The 17,297-nt window shown below is 41.5% G+C and overlaps 2 protein-coding genes across 2 annotated transcripts in view; both read right to left on the bottom strand.

Annotated features, from left to right (window-relative positions):
• Positions 1-7,741: 7,741 nt before the first annotated feature.
• Positions 7,742-17,297, bottom strand: part of LOC311094647 (uncharacterized protein) — a 29,446-nt gene continuing 19,890 nt past the window's right edge. Inside the window, exons 3-5 of the mRNA XM_084132744.1 lie at positions 15,410-15,696; positions 8,844-8,934; positions 7,742-8,571 (exon numbers count right to left, since the gene is read on the bottom strand). Coding sequence (XP_083988870.1) covers positions 15,645-15,696 — 52 coding nt within the window. The 3' untranslated portion in view covers positions 7,742-8,571; positions 8,844-8,934; positions 15,410-15,644. The remainder of the gene's footprint in view (positions 8,572-8,843; positions 8,935-15,409; positions 15,697-17,297) is intronic.
• LOC311082316 (uncharacterized protein) lies at positions 13,302-14,644 on the bottom strand (the record flags this gene model as incomplete). Its single annotated transcript, XM_084113077.1, has 2 exons — positions 13,302-13,336; positions 13,750-14,644. 2 exons carry the CDS (start codon positions 14,642-14,644, stop codon positions 13,302-13,304), a joined length of 930 nt encoding a protein of 309 aa, XP_083969203.1.

Here is a 17,297-nt window from a genome sequence, read left to right as displayed (position 1 = left end):
GATACTACTTAGAGGAGAGTGAGTGCAGGTGTGCGCCAAGGAGGATTCTGGGGAGTGTAGTGCAGAGACAGATGAGGAAGACAGATGGTGGATTTGACAACTGTGCTCATAGTGAAAAAAGTTAGTCAGAGACTTTGTTTCTCAGCACATGAAAATAAACTACTTACCGTGATCTCAGACTGTGCTTAAGTGGTTTCTCCACTGCATGGATCTTCATGTGTAGATTAAGGTGAGTTTTAAAAGAGAAACTCGTCCCGCACTGATCACACGTGTGCGGCTTCTCTCTGCTATGGATCCTCTCATGTGATCTCAGATTTGTTGACTGACTGAATCTCTTGTCACAGTGTGAACACTTGTAAGGTTTTTCTCCGGTGTGAATTCTCTGGTGCTGTTTTAAATCACTTGCTGTAGTAAAAGTCTTCTCACACTCAAAGCACATGTACTCTCTCACACCAGTGTGAATTTTCTCATGTGTATGTAAATTAGACAGCAGTGAAAAACTCTTTTCACACACAGAACATGAATGCGGCTTCTCCTTCGTATGAACTGTCAGGTGTCTCTTCAGGTGTGATGACCTAAGAAATGTTTTGCTGCACTGATCACATGAGAACGGCTTCACTCCGGTGTGGATCCTCATGTGAACCTTAAGGGATGATAATTGACTGAAACTCTTTCCACACTGATCACATGAGAACGGCTTCTCTCCAGTGTGGATCATCATGTGAACATCAAGGTGTGAAGATCGACAGAAACTCTTTCCACACTGATCACATGTGAACGGCTTCTCTCCAGTGTGGATCATCATGTGAAGATCAAGGTGTGAAGATCGACTGAATCTCTTGTCACAGTGTGAACACTTGTAAGGTTTTTCTCCAGTGTGGGTCCTCTGGTGCCGTTTTAAATCCTTTGCTGTAATAAAAGTCTTCTCACACTCAAAGCACATGTACTCTCTTACACCAGTGTGAGTTTTCTCATGTTTATGTAAATTAGACAGCAGTGAAAAACTCTTTCCACACACAGAACATGAATGCGGCTTCTCCTTCGTATGAACTGTCAGGTGTGACTTCAGGTCTGATGCCCTAAGAAATGTTTTGCTGCACTGATCACATGTGAACGGCTTCTCTCCAGTGTGAATCCTCATGTGAATCTCAAGATTATGTTTGGTTGTGAGACTCTTTCCACACTGAGTGCAGGTGAAAGATTTCTTGGCTCTTCTTCTCTTTAAAAATGTCTTTTTAGTCTTTGAGCGACTCAAAGGTTTTTCTCCCGGTTGGACATGATGTTCCTCCTTCACTTCACTCAGTTCTTCACTCTCTTCCTCCACTTCACTCAGTTCTTCACTCTCCTCCTCCACTTCACTCAGTTCTTCACTCTCCTCCTTCACTTCACTCAGTTCTTCACTCTCCTCCTTCACTTCACTCAGTTCTTCACTCTCCTCCTCCACTTCACTCAGTTCTTCACTCTCCTCCTCCACTTCACTCAGTTCTTCACTCTCCTCCTTCACTTCACTCAGTTCTTCACTCTCCTCCTTCACTTCACTCAGTTCTTCTCTCTCGTCCTTCACTTCACTCAGTTCTTCACTCTCCTCATCCACTTCACTCAGTTCTTCACTCTCCTCCTCCACTTCACTCAGTTCTTCACTCTCCTCCTCCACTTCACTCAGTTCTTCACTCTCCTCCTTCACTTCACTCAGTTCTTCTCTCTCGTCCTTCACTTCACTCAGTTCTTCTCTCTCCTCCTCCACTTCACTCAGTTCTTCACTCTCCTCCTTCACTTCACTCAGTTCTTCTCTCTCGTCCTTCACTTCACTCAGTTCTTCACTCTCCTCACTCTCTTCCATCGGGTCTGACAGGAAAGAAAAAATATTATTATTTGTTATGTTAAATTTATTTCCATCATTTCAAGGCCGTTGCAGTGTCTGTAGAAACTTCACAAGCTCAAAGTGTAGAGTGGCTGCGGCTTTAACTATTTTTAAAGCAATTATTTGTATTAGCATTATCTGTGTCCTACATGTTTCACTCAACCCTGTTACTCCTGACATGATTTTCCTCCTTTTAAAAACACAGTATTTCTTAAAACACACAGGAAGTGACATCATCTGGGCACTTTCTACTGCATGATGGGAAGACAAGAAAATAATCTCAATCCACTGTCTCAGTTTTTACACAAACTGTAGCATTGACTGTATTCATCAACCCTGTTATCAAAGTTACTGTAAGAAGAATCTCTATAACTATGAATAACTTGTATGATATTTGACAAATACATCTTTATCAGTAACTTGATGTTTACAGACCATTCCTAAAAATATATATTTTGTAAACTATGTTGAAAATAACTAAAATTCTGGTAACGTTCTTGCTACTTGGGAACCAGATATAAAATAAATGTAAAATAAAACAGTTAAAATAGTATTTAGCTTGATCTGATGTTGACAATCAATATAAAAATGTCTCAAACCTCCCTTTACTGACCATTTGTTGAAGAAAATCCAGAACATTCTGTACTGTTTCATAGTTGAACTGTTTATCTAAATGTGATGAAGTGCTTGAATGTTTCTAACATGAATGTTCCTCAGCATCATGAATGAATGAAGAATAAACACCAACCTCTTTGTTCTTCAGGATCTTCAGTGTGTTTCATTCTGCAGGGTTCTGGATCACTCATGTTCTCTCTGTCCTCTTTAATAAACTCAGTCTTTGCAGATTTCAGCTCTTCCTGATGCTCTGATGCTCGTCTTCACTTGTAGCTGATGGGAATTTACAGCATTTATTGGAGAATTACAGTGGGAGGAGCTTCACTGATGATGTGATTGTAGTGGGAGGAGCTTCACTGATGTTGTGTTGCAGTGGGAGGAGCTTCACTGATGATGTGCTTACAGTGGGAGGAGCTTCACTGATGATTAATTACAGTGGGAGGAGCTTCAGTGATGATGTGAATGTAGTGTGAAGAGTTTATCCGCCAAAATCAAAAATATATAAGTTACTGAGTTAGGCTACTGAGTTTGTTTTTATGCTCATGGACATCAGAATATAATAATGTAAATTCTTCCAAATATAAATAATGGTAAGAAAAACAGTTGAAAGAATAAACAGAAATAAACATAGGCTACTGTTAGATTGAACGAACAATGCCAAACCCAGCGCTGAGGGAGAAAAGGTTTCTCTCAAGTTTATTAGCATCTTTGTCTCAGAAGCAGAGGTGGACGAAGTACACAACTTCCTTACTTGAGTGAAAGTACAGATACTACTGGTCAAATATTACTCCGGTACAAGTAAAAGATGTAAAGACTGATTTTTACTTAAGCAAAAGTACAGGAGTACTTGTTTTTAAAAGTACTTAATTATTAAAAGTAACTTTCAATGCATTGTTTTATTATTGTTGCATTGTTGTGTGTAATACTTACACACTTACACTTACCTCTGAATCTATGCCTGCCTACCCTCATATCAATATCAAATTTATTTCTAGAACACAGTTCCAGTGGGATTGAATGTGAGACTGAATAAGTGCACTCAATAACGTCCACAATGATTTCGGACACCCAAATGGCTGTTCCCTCAAATAGTGCCCTATTTAAAGTGTTTTGGCTTTTAGTATGAATATGTTAGCCTTACTGTTATCTATAAGCTAGTGTGCACCAAAACAATGACAAAATTCGCATTTAGGAGACCAAACCCAACGTTGAAAACGGCAGATTGACATTAATCTCCAAAGTTAGACAGACGTTGTATTGTGGTTGAAAACGAAAATCGGGTTGACTCCGACTTTCCGTTCAATTCGACTTTCATTTCCAGTCACAATGCAACCCCTGCAAAAATGCAACCCCTGTAACCAAAATCATCCCCTGACTGACATTACTACTTTCTACTCAAGGACCTGACAGAATTGTAGTGGAGTAAAAAGTAAGATATTTGTCTTTCAAATGTAGAAGTTAAAGTAAAAAGTTTCCAGAAAAAATAATACTCAAGTAAAGTACAGATACTCAAAAAGTGTACTTAAGTAAATGTACTTTGTTACTGTCCACCTCTGCTCAGAAGATATAGCAAGAATATGAGGGGAGATACAGAGAGTTAACCAATAAGATGTGTATACCTTACATCATATTTGAATAAGATACATTGAATAACAAGGTCATATATGGTCAGTTTCTGGCTATCCTACCACATGTACATTTGTAGCCTGGAGGACCCTTATACTGTGTTCATAATAGAGAGAATAGGAGACAGTTCCTTCTTACAGAACAAAGAAATCCCTCTGTTATACGCTTTTGCTGAGACTACCATACTAGTATTTCTTAAAGCTACGTATAGTAGGCAACAAATCCCCTCAGTCTGCTGACAATGAAATGAGCTTTAAGTGACAATTTACAGGAGATCTGAAGACATCAGCATAATAAATGAGGTGAAAACAGGAACTATTGTCATGAAATAAAGAGTGTTTTCAGCAGATCTGTTAATATTGATGAGCCTCAGACTATCAACACTCATTCAACAAGCCATTCAGGATCATCAGCAGATCATCTCACTTTATTCTGAGTGTTTGCTGTTAGAAACACATTATTTGAATCAGGATACATGACAAAAGCCTGTAAAACTGCTCTACTGAAAGATATCGCACAATATAACATAAATCATCAATAATAAAACAAAATAATTAAATAACCTCTCTTTATGAACCTCTTCAGGCAAATAACTACAACACATAGGCCTAATATGTGAATCTAAATATAGTTTGACTTTATAATAACTATTAATTGCAATAAAGTAATTCCATCATTTACATATTACATATTCATATGTACCGAAACTGACAATGATCATACAACTCTAAAAAATAAAGAAAATGTAACGTTTCCTAGTTTCTATCGTAATTCTATAGTTGTAACGGTAAAATATGTAAAGTATTATATGCTCAGTTAGGGGCTGCCATAACAATTGGATTAAGAGGATAGAACGATTTAACCAACGGTGTTATGAACACAGTGTAAAGCGATCGGAATGTTGTGGTGTACTTTACAATTTACACCCACCACCATCTAAAGACGAGGAGCACCTGAGGCAATGGCGGAAGGCGCTAAACTTGAAGTGCTCACCCAAGCGCTCTTATGTGTGTTGACTGTGTTCGTACCATTTTATGGACGGGGAGCCGACTGACGAACACCCTTACCCAGAGTAAAGGCTCGGCTACGATGTTCTGGTATAAAGAAGTCCCGCCGGGTGCTGAACAGGTTGTCAGATTCAGGTAAGCTAATTTACCTAACTGTTGTTGCCTAACTTACCTATCTATGTGCTTGTTAGCCTAACGTTAGATCCGTGAAGTCCGTTCTATGAACACATTTAAGATTAGTAAGTGAATCTTGCATGATAACCATTGCCCAGCTATATATGTCATATTTCGGTCCCACTTTATATTAAGTGGCGTTAAGTACTATGTACTTACATAAAAAAAAAATGTATGTGTTCTTATTGTGTTCATGCTGTATTGTAAAACACTTTTGCTGCTATTGAGGTGTGATACGGGTAAGGTCAGGGACAGGTGTGGTGGATTGGGTAGGTTTAAGGTGTAAGAGAAGGGTCAACTGTGTAATTACAAATGTAATTACATAAATTAATTACAGCTGTAATTACATGCAGGAATTTTTTAAATGTACGTACAATGTAAAAACATGTAGTACGTTTGGGTCTGCCGAGTCTGTCCAGCTTCCTCTCCCGCCATCGGATCCAACTCACCACCAGGTGGTGATCAGTTGACAGCTCCGCCCCTCTCTTTAGCCTAGTGTCCAAGACATATGTTCGGAGGTCAGATGAAACAACCACAAAGTCAATCATCGACGTCCGGCCTAGGGTGTCCTGGTGCCATGTGCACTGATGGACACCCTTATGCTTGAACATGGTGTTCGTTATGGACAAACTGTAACTAGCACAGAAGTCCAATAACAGAACCACTCGGGTTCAGATCAGGGGGGCCGTTCTTCCCAATCACGCCCCTCCAGGTGTCACTGTCGCTGCCCACGTGGGCGTTGAAGTCCCCCAGTAGAACGACGGAGTCTCCAGTCAGAGCACTTTCCAGCACCCCTCCCAGAGTCTCCAAGAAGGCCGGGTACTCTGCACTGCCGTTTGGCCCGTAGGCACAAACGACAGTGAGAGACCTATCCCCGACCCGAAGGTGCAGGGAAGCGACCCTCTCGTTCACCGGGGTGAACTCCAACACATGGCGGCTGAGCTGGGGGGCTATAAGCAAACCCACACCAGCCCGCCGCCTCTCACCATGGGCAACTCCAGAGTGGTGAAGAGTCCATCCTCTCTCGAGGGTTGTGGTTCCAGAGCCCAAGCCGTGCGTAGAGGTGATCCCAACTATCTCTAGTCTGAATCTCTGAACCTCACGCACAATCTCAGGCTCCTTCCCCGCCAGAGAGGTAACGTTCCACGTCCCTAGAGCTAGATTCCGCGTCCAGGGATCGGGTTGTCTAGGCCCCCGCCTTCGACTGCCGCCCGATCCACTTAGCACCGGCCCCTCCTGCAGGTGGTGGGTCCACGGGAGGGTGGGTCCACGGGAGGGTGGCCCCACGTCGCTCCTTCGGGCTGAGCCCGGCCGGACCCCATGGGGGGAGGCCCGACCACTAGGCGCTCGCATACGAGCCCCAACCCCGGGCCTGGCTCCAGGGTGGGGCCCCGGCTGCGCCATGCCGGGCGATGTCACGGTCCTCGAATTTATAGGCATCATAAGGTTTTTTGAACCGCTCTTAGTCTGACCCTTCATAAATAATTATGATAGCCTAAAAAAAAAAAAAAATGCTTTACAATATTGGGTCTTAAGTGGCTTGGAAATGCCACAAAAAAAAACTAAAACTGTTTTTTAAACCTAAAAGCGTCAAATGACAGCAAGTCCAGGATGAGCGTCGAAGAACCAAACTATCAAAGATCATGCCAAATCGCCAACAATCAAATCCAGCTAACTGAGTTAGCGACGTACGAAGAACGGGCCCCTGATCTTTGTTCTTTTTACTTGCACTGTTTACTTGTCTGTATATTTATTAAAAGACTTACAAAATATATATTTTTGTGATGGGCCAGTGAAGATTATTGCAGGGCAAGTAAAAATCTGAACCAGAATGAACCTGTAGAAAAGCTCATTTGAGCCCTGCAAATATCAAGACCTGCCTCTTTTGTTATAAAATAAAGTTTTGTTACGGGTAAAAAATAATGCAGAGTTAAAACTAGGAGTTTCACTTGGCCCACCCTACATCTCAAAGCTGGAGCCGGGGCTGGTGTTGTTTAAAGTTCATAGTGATTGTTCTGACTTCATGAAGCCTCATGGTGTGAATGAACTTCAAACTGACTAGAACAAACTCTTTGAAATATATATACTGTATGATACAGGATATGAAACTGTTAATAATGTAGACAGACATCTCATTCAATGTCAGTCATGTGTGCAGAGAAATATCATTTATTAGGCATTTAAAAACTCTATTGAGAAAATTGAAAACATGGAAAGCTCAAAAAGCAATCATATCAGGATGACTTTCAGAACTAAAATTATAACTAATTCAAGCAAAATCAGCAGAAAATAAGAAAATGGACAATTACAATGAGATGTTCATAAAATGAGTAAAGAGTTTAATCAATCATTACATAGCAAATACAAACATTAAGTAAGAGTGAATGAGACAGATCTCTCTCTATCTCTCTCTTTACTGACTTATAAGAGCCGAAGCATCTCAAGAGAAGAAGAGAAGAAAAGTGTCCAGTTTCAAAGATGCAAGAAGTGGAAGAGAAACTAGATGTTCTGATGAAAAACAATGAAGAACGAGTTAAAAATTAATATCAGATTCACATCTCTCTTAAAAGTGTTATGGCCGCCTTCTCCATGTGAATTTTCTGGTGGTCTTTCAGTTCATCTTCTGTAGTAAAGCCTTCTGCACTGAAACACACAGCCGTGTCTTTTCTGCTGTAATATTAAGGATGAATCTTCTCCTTTGTGTGAATCTTCAGGTGTTTCTTCAGGACTGATGCCCAATGAAATTGTTTACCACACTGTGATCACAGTTAAATGGTCTTTTCTTTAAATGATGTTTTATTAACAAAGTTCGGGAGGAGCAGGTTCAGATAATTAACCAAATTATGCACAGCTGGAGATTAATCAGTAATCAACTCAATGACAGAGTATAAATTCACAGCAGACCTATCTCTGTTCATTGAAAGTTTGCCAGCATCCCTTCTCCACCCCATCTCCTCACTTCCAGTTCCATCTACACTTCCAGTTCCATCTACACTTACCAACTGGGGGGAGTACTTTGGGTTCGGGCCTAACTCCGAGCTCGGAGCCCTCCCCCCGGACAGCACACCAAATACGCATAAACTTATTGTATTATATGTAGATGTGAACTCGTGAAATGAAACTCTTCCTGCATTGATCACATTTCACAGTTTCTTTCCGGTGTATTTTTCCTGTGCTCTTCTTCAGAATGAGAAGGCAGACTTTTCCATGTGAAGCGTGTTTTACACTGAGGGCAGGAGACAGATTTTTTGGCTTCTGTTATTCCTTTCTTGTTCACGTCCATCAGGTCTAATATAAACATTAAATCAAGTGAGATTTCAAATGAGAGACAAATGTGACATGAAAAGTGAAGCTCAAAGTCAATATCACTGATGAGTTCAATAGACATTTTAAAATCAAATCTGGTCAACAACTGCTGTGCACGATTACGATCTATTTTAATGTCATGAAGATGATGTGTAATACATCACTAGTTTGGTTATGAAACAATGTAAATCTGGTGAGCATCAGCATGTTCTTCATCATGGTGAATGAATGAGGAATCAAGAATGAACACCAACCTCTTTGTTCTTCAGTGTGTTTCATTCTGCAGATTCTGGATCACTGGCGTTCTCTCTGTCCTCTCCTTCCAGATGCTTTCTGGTAGTTCTGCTAAAAACAAACAAGTTTAATTTCTAACAGACATGATGCGAGAGGAATAATTAATATTTCAGACTCTGAACTAGGCTAATCATGTTTAAAAATAGTGACATTGATCATGTGACTTAAAGGGCACCTGTTATGCAAAATTCACTTTTACATGGTGTTTGACGGACACTGCAGTTTTAGCGTAGACCCGCCCTGAGTGAGCTAAACACAGTCCGCCAGTTTTTCGTTACTTTCGTTATTACTCGAGAATGGATCTGTACCAACTGACCGTGATCCCGCTTACAGTCTCCGGAGTGATAGGCCTAACGTTACTGATCACGACAGTAATGCCCACTTTATTACAGTCAGAGTCATTTATTACATCAGAGTTGTTTTACGGATATAAATTTTACCAGTTTATTAAGCACTCCCTGAAAGGGTGTAAGGGTCAAACAGGTCAATTGAGCTCAAAGGGAATTATTAATTAATTTAAGGCCGTAACTATCAGCTCTGCAGCGGATATAAATATCCAAACTAGTGAAAACACTATTTATGAGCAAGGTAACTTAGATCAGCAGTTTAAGACATTAAATTCCTAAGCACATAACACAAGAACACTTCTCTTTAAAATACAAACAAGACTTGATATTCTATTACATAGAACTAATATCTAACAAACACACACAAACACACACATTCATACGAGTTGCAGACAGAAAGAAAGCAGGGCTCCAGACTGCAACAAATGGTCGCATTTTGCGACTAAAATTTGAGAGTGCGTGACTGAATTTTACATCCATGTACATTGTTACATTACATTTTACATTTACATGTGCAACCAGTATATTGCTGATAGACTATGGTGCAGAGGAGCTGGACTTCCTGCTAGACCACATTTCCTCTATCTTAACAAGGTTAGTGACTCTTTTTAAATTATCATAAAGATATAAAAAGTATAACACAGAGCAACATTTCAAACATCTACTTTGATCCTTAACCTAGATTGTTTGGTCAGTTTTTCCTTTCACTCTGTTCAGAAATGGCTGTGATTTCAATCTGCCTAGAGAGGAGTATCAATGCATGAAGACATTTATCTTTAGGAACTACATGACAAGTCTTACCATGCCTTATGGGGGATGATGGTAACTAAGTTGCCATTCTGCTTTGATTACAAGGTACCCCATTATGATCATATCCTTGTTAATTTATTTAGTAATTATTACTTTTTGATTAAATGAAACCTACACTAATGATCCATTTGTGACATGCCTGTCCTGTCTTGTGCTGCACATGGGTGTTTTGTTATTTTGGGCCATGTGCTCGTGTCTATTGTCTAGCCCCTCCCATCTTGTTATCTGATTATTGGTTAATTTGTCCCACCTGTCTTTCTCGTTACCCTCCTTTGTTTGTTCCCCTATTTAGCCTCCTTGTGTTTGTAGTCTTGTGCTGGTTCGTTTTGTCCGAGATTCTCGTTCCTGGAGTTCCTGAGTTTTGTACCTTGTCTGCTTGTCACTAATAAATCTCCTCTGCATTTGGACAGTTCCGGAGGTCCCAGTTCCGGTGGTCCCGAAACGGAGGAGGAGAAGGAAGAATCCCTCCGTGACTGTTCCAGTGGACCCAGTTCCGGTGGTCCCGAGTCCAGTGGTCCCAGTTCCGGTGGTCCCGAGTCCGGTGGTCCCAGTTCCGGTGGTCCCGAGTCCGGTGGTCCCAGTTCCGGTGGTCCCGGGTTCGGTGGTCTCGACTCCGGTGGTCCGGAGACATAGAAGGAGGAAAAGGGCCTCTTCAGCTGATTGTCCGGTGGCTCCTAACACGGAGACCATCCCGGAGGTGACTGCCATCCTTGACACGCCGCTCAGACGGCTTGCCCTGCCAGCCCCGCCCAAGCTGCTGGCCCTGCCGGCCCCATCCAAGCTGCTCGTCCTGCCGGCACCACCCCAGCGACCGGTCACGTCTGCCGATCCAGAGACTGTTCACGTCACGTCTGCCAATCCAGAGCCTGTTCACGTCACGTCCGCCGAGCCTGTGTCTTTGGACAAGATGGCCGCCACCGAGCCGGTAGTATCTGTTTCTGAGCCGGTGGTGTCTGTTCCTGAGCCGGTGGTGTCTGTTCCTGAGCCGGTGGTGTCTGTTCCTGAGCCTGAGCCGGTGGTGTCTGTTCCAGTTCCTGAGCCGGTGGTGTCTGTTCCTGAGCCTGAGCCGGTGGTGTCTGTTCCAGTTCCTGAGCCGGTGGTGTCTGTTCCTGAGCCTGAGCCGGTGGTGTCTGTTCCTGAGCCTGAGCCGGTGGTGTCTGTTCCTGAGCCTGAGCCGGTGGTGTCTGTTCCTGAGCCTGAGCCGGTGGTGTCTGTTCCTGAGCCTGAGCCGGTGGTGTCTGTTCCAGTTCCTGAGCCGGTGGTGTCTGTTCCAGTTCCTGAACCGGTGGTGTCTGTTCCAGTTCCTGAGCCGGTGGTGTCTGTTCCTGAGCCGGTGGTGTCTGTTCCAGTTCCTGAGCCGGTGGTGTCTGTTCCAGTTCCTGAGCCGGTGATGTCTGTTCCAGTTCCTGAGCCGGTGGTGTCTGTTCCAGCGCCGTGGCCGCCCGAGGGGTCGTCTCCGCCGTGGCCGCCTGAAGGGCCGTTCCACCCTGGTCGCCAGATGGACTGTCTGTCCCTCCCGTCCCGCCCTGGTCTGTCCCGCCCTGGTCTTATGGAGTGTCTGGTAGCCGCTCCGTAGGGAGGGGGTAATGTCACATGCCTGTCCTGTCTTGTGCTGCACATGGGTGTTTTGTTATTTTGGGCCATGTGCTCGTGTCTATTGTCTAGCCCCTCCCATCTTGTTATCTGATTATTGGTTAATTTGTCCCACCTGTCTTTCTCGTTACCCTCCTTTGTTTGTTCCCCTATTTAGCCTCCTTGTGTTTGTAGTCTTGTGCTGGTTCGTTTGTCCGAGTTTCTCGTTCCTGGAGTTCCTGAGTTTTGTACCTTGTCTGCTTGTCACTAATAAATCTCCCCTGCATTTGTATCATCGTCTCTCGTTCACTGTTCCGTGACACCATTCTTTGTAGAACATCCTACATCTTGTGCACATCACACAGGTCCTCCCAGTCTCCTCTGCTATATGTGAAAGGGGATTTTCTGCTCAGAAGAGGATTAAATCTGATGTCCCTGCATGTAGACACTGTGGAGGACTTGATTCGAATTAGCGTGGAGGACTTGATTCGAATTAGCATGGAGGGACCTAGTTTACAAGAGTTTGATGCCAAGGAAGCTGTACAAACATGGTTCAGACAAGGGCTGGCCTTCTGAGCCTCCTAGTGGAACACAGCAGGATCTGCTCTAAGGGGGAGTGAGTAAAGGCTCAAGTTGTTTAGGCCTATTTGTTCTAGTGGAATGTTATTAGCCAGTGCCCCTAATGTTTACATACATTTAAGTGTTGTTTGTAACTGTGAAATGACCAAAAGGTTACTAAGCACATTGTTACTAAGCACTTTTTTTTATTTTGAATGTATGATGTATGATATATTTGTTTAATATGTGTACTGTCATGACAGCGATGGTGCTGTCAGTTTACCTTGTTGTTGCATCTTCAAAAGTGCACAATAAAATGTGACACTGAATTTGAAACAGCACATTGTAATTTCTGCATCTATTATCAAATTATTTATTAGTAATACAGTGGAAATTAGTAGATTTGGTTAGCATGTTGATTTACAGTGTGCGTCCCTAGATTTTCTGGTTGTGCCCCTAAAATTTTAAGTTGGGGGCCACTGTTGTCAGGTTTCGTACAAACGAAGCAGGCAAGATGGTAAGTTTGATATTTTAATAGCAGAATGGATCGGACACAGCGTGAAAGGTGAGTAAACAGGAAGTAGATAATTGGATGAAGCTTAACTGAATGATAACAAAGTCTCTCTTTCTCTTGCAGATGCAGATGATGAAGATTCTCTGAAGGTGGACTGAAGACAGGCTGAAGAAGATCGGGATCGACGGTAAGTATGCAGGTAGGTGAAGTAGAGAGTCTGTGTGTCATGAATAGACATGTATTGACAAGACCAGACAAAGAGTGAGTGACTGAGTGCTGCATATAAAGGTGAGCTGGTGATGGGATCCAGGTGACGGTGATACTACTTAGAGGAGAGTGAGTGCAGGTGTGCGCCAAGGAGGATTCTGGGGAGTGTAGTGCAGAGACAGATGAGGAAGACAGATGGTGGATTTGACAACTGTGCTCATAGTGAAAAAAGTTAGTCAGAGACTTTGTTTCTCAGCACATGAAAATAAACTACTTACCGTGATCTCAGACTGTGCTTAAGTGGTTTCTCCACTGCATGGATCTTCATGTGTAGATTAAGGTGAGTTTTAAAAGCTTAACTCGTCCCGCACTGATCACACGTGTGCGACTTCTCTCTGCTGTGGATCCTCTCATGTGATCTCAGATTTGTTGACTGACTGAATCTCTTGTCACAGTGTGAACACTTGTAAGGTTTTTCTCCAGTGTGAATTCTCTCATGTGTTTTCAGATCTGTTGACTGACTGAATCTCTTGTCACAGTGTGAGCACTTGTAACGTTTTTCTCCGGTGTGAATTCTCTGGTGCTGTTTTAAACCATCCACTGTAGTAAAAGTCTTCTCACACTCAAAGCACATGTACTCTCTCACACCAGTGTGTATTTTCTCATGTTTATGTAAATTAGACAGCAGTGAAAAACTCTTTCCACACACAGAACATGAATGCGGCTTCTCCTTCGTATGAACTGTCAGGTGTGACTTCAGCTCTGATGCCCAGAGAAATGTTTTGCCGCATTGATCACATGTGAACGGCTTTACTCCGGTGTGGATCATCATGTGAACATCAAGGAATGATAATTGACTGAAACTCTTTCCACATTGATCACATGAGAACGGCTTCTCTCCGGTGTGGATCCTCTCATGTGATCTCAGATGTGCTGGCTGACTGAATCTCTTGTCACAGTGTGAACACTTGTAAGGTTTTTCTCCAGTGTGGATCCTCTCATGTGATCTCAGATGTGCTGGCTGACTGAATCTCTTGTCACAGTGTGAACACTTGTAAGGTTTTTCTCCAGTGTGGATCCTCTCATGTGTTATCAGAGATGATGACTGACTGAATCTCTTGTCACAGTGTGAACACTTGTAAGGTTTTTCTCCAGTGTGAATTCTCTGGTGCAGTTTTAAATCCTTTGCTGTAATAAAAGTCTTCTCACACTCAAAGCACATGTACTCTCTCACACCAGTGTGTATTTTCTCATGTTTATGTAAATTAGACAGCAGTGAAAAACTCTTTCCACACACAGAACATGAATGCGGCTTCTCCTTTGTATGAACTGTCAGGTGTGTCTTCAGGCCTGATGCCCTAAGAAATGTTTTGCCACATTGATCACATGAGAACGGCTTCTCTCCGGTGTGGATCCTCATGTGAACATTAAGGTGTGATAATTGACTGAAACTCTTCCCACACTGATCACATGAGAACGGCTTCTCTCCGGTGTGGATCATCATGTGACGCTCAAGATTATCTTTGCGTGTGAGACTCTTTCCACACTGAGTGCAGGTGAAAGATTTCTTGGCTCTTCTTTTCTTTAAAAATGTATGTTTAGTCTTTGAGCGACTCAAAGGTTTTTCTCCAGGTTTGACATGATGTTCCTCCTTCACTTCACTCAGTTCTTCACTCTCCTCCTTCACTTCACTCAGTTCTTCTCTCTCCTCCTTCACTTCACTCAGTTCTTCACTCTCCTCACTCTCTTCCATCGGGTCTGACATGAAAGAAAAAATATTATTATTTGGTATGTTAAATTTATTTCCATCATTTCAAGGCCGTTGCAGTGTCTGTAGAAACTTCACAAGCTCAAAGTGTAGAGTGGCTGCGGCTTTAACTATTTTTAAAGTAATTATTTGTATTAGCTTTAACTGTGTCCTACATGTTTCACTCAACCCTGTTACTCCTGACATGATTTCCCTCATTTTAAAAACACAGTATTTCTTAAAACACACAGGAAGTGACATCATCTGGGCACTTTCTACAGCATGATGGGAAGACAAGAAAATAATCTCAATCCATTGTCTCAGTTTTTACACAAACTGTAGCATTGACTGTATTCATCAACCCTGTTACCAAAGTTATGTAAGAAGAATCTCTATAATTATGAATAACTTGTATGATATTTGACAAATACAACTTTATCATTAACTTGGTGTTTACTGACTATTCCTAAAAATATATATTTTGTAAACTATGCTGAAAATAACTAAAATTCTGGTAACGTTGTTGCTACTTGGGAACCAGATATAAAATAAATGTAAAATAAAACAGTTAAAATAGTATTTAGCCTGATCTGATGTTGACAATCAATATAAAAATGTCTCAAACCTCCCTTTACTGACCATTTGTTGAAGAAAACCCAGAACATTCTGTACCGTTTCATAGAACTGTTTATCTAAATGTGATGAAGTGCTTGAATGTTTCTAACATGAATGTTCTTCAGCATCATGAATGAATGAAGAATAAACACCAACCTCTTTGTTCTTCAGGATCTTCAGTGTGTTTCATTCTGCAGGGTTCTGGATCACTCATGTTCTCTCTGTCCTCTTTAATAAACTCAGTCTTTGCAGATTTCAGCTCTTCCTGATGCTCTGATGCTCGTCTTCACTTGCAGCTGATGGGAATTTACAGCATTTATTGGAGAATTGCAGTGGGAGGAGCTTCACTGATGATGTGATTGTAGTGGGAGGAGCTTCACTGATGATGTGCTTACAGTGGGAGGAGCTTCACTGATGATGTGAATGTAGTGTGAAGAGTTGATCTGCCAAAATCAAAAATATATAAGTTACTGAGTTTGTTTTTATGCTCATGGACATCAGAATATAATAATGTAAATTCTTCCAAATATAAATAATGGTAAGAAAAACAGTTGAAAGCATAAACAGAAATAAACATAGGCTACTGTTAGATTGAACGAACAATGCCAAACCCAGCGCTGAGGGAGAAAAGGTTTCTCTCAAGTTTATTAGCATTTTTGTCTCAGAAGCAGAGGTGGACGAAGTACACAACTTCCTTACTTGAGTGAAAGTACAGATACTACTGGTCAAATATTACTCCGGTACAAGTAAAAGTTGTAAAGACCGATTTTTACTTAAGTAAAAGTACAGGAGTACTTGTTTTTAAAAGTACTTAATTATTAAACGTAACTTTCAATGCATTGTTTTATTATTGTTGCATTGTTGTGTGTAATACTTACACACTTACACTTACCTCTGAATCTATGCCTGCCTGCCCTCATATCAATATCAAATTTATTTCTAGAACACAGTTCCAGTGGGATTGAATGTGAGACTGAATAAGTCACCTTAATAACGTCCACAATGGTTTCGGACACCCAAATGGCTGTTCCCTCAAATAGTGCCCTATTTAAAGTGTTTTGGCTTTTAGTATGAATATGTTAGCCTTACTGTTATCTATAAGCTAGTGTGCACCAAAACAATGACAAAATTTGCATTTAGGAGACCAAACCCAACGTTGAAAATGAAAATCAACGGCAGATTGACATTAATCTCCAACGTTAGACAGACGTTGTATTGTGGTTGAAAACGAAAATCAGGGTTGACGTCAGAAACCAACATCGGTCGGTTTCTGACGTCAATTCGACTTTCATTTCCAGTCACAATGCAACCCCTGCAAAAATGCAACCCCTGCGGGTCCCTGTAACCAAAATCATCCCCTGACTGACATTACTACTTTCTACTCAAGGACCTGACAGAATTGTAGTGGAGTAAAAAGTAAGATATTTGTCTTTCAAATGTAGAAGTTAAAGTAAAAAGTTTCCAGAAAAAATAATACTCAAGTACAGATACTCAAAAAGTGTACTTAAGTGTACTTTGTTACTGTCCACCTCTGCTCAGAAGATATAGCAAGAATATGAGGGGAAATCCCTCTGTTATACGCTTTTGCTGAGACTACCATACTAGAATTTCTTAAAGCTACATATAGTAGGCAACAAATCCCCTCAGTCTGCTGACACCAATGAAATGAGCTTTAAGTGTCAATTTGTAGGAGATTTGAAGCCATCAGCATAATAAATGAGGTGAAAACAGGAACTATTGTCATGAAATAAAGTGTTTCCAGCAGATCTGTTAATATTGATGAGCCTCAGACTATCAACACTCATTCAACAAGCCATTCAGGATCATCAGCAGATCATCTCACTTTATTCTGAGTGTTTGCTGTTAGAAACACATTATTTGAGTCAGGATACATGACAAAAGCCTGTAAAACTGCTCAACTGAAAGATATCTCACAATATAACATAAATCATCAATAAAAAAACAAAATAATTAAATAACCTCTCTTTATGAACCTCTTCAGGCAAATAACTACAACACATAGGCCTTATATGTGAATCTAAAT

The sequence above is a fragment of the Abramis brama genome (genome assembly GCF_963993115.1).
Source record: "Abramis brama genome assembly, chromosome: 1".
NCBI classification, from domain to species: Eukaryota; Metazoa; Chordata; class Actinopteri; order Cypriniformes; family Leuciscidae; genus Abramis; species Abramis brama.
The sequence above is the reverse complement of the archived record's forward strand: the minus strand, read 5'-3'. Positions and strand labels throughout refer to the sequence as shown.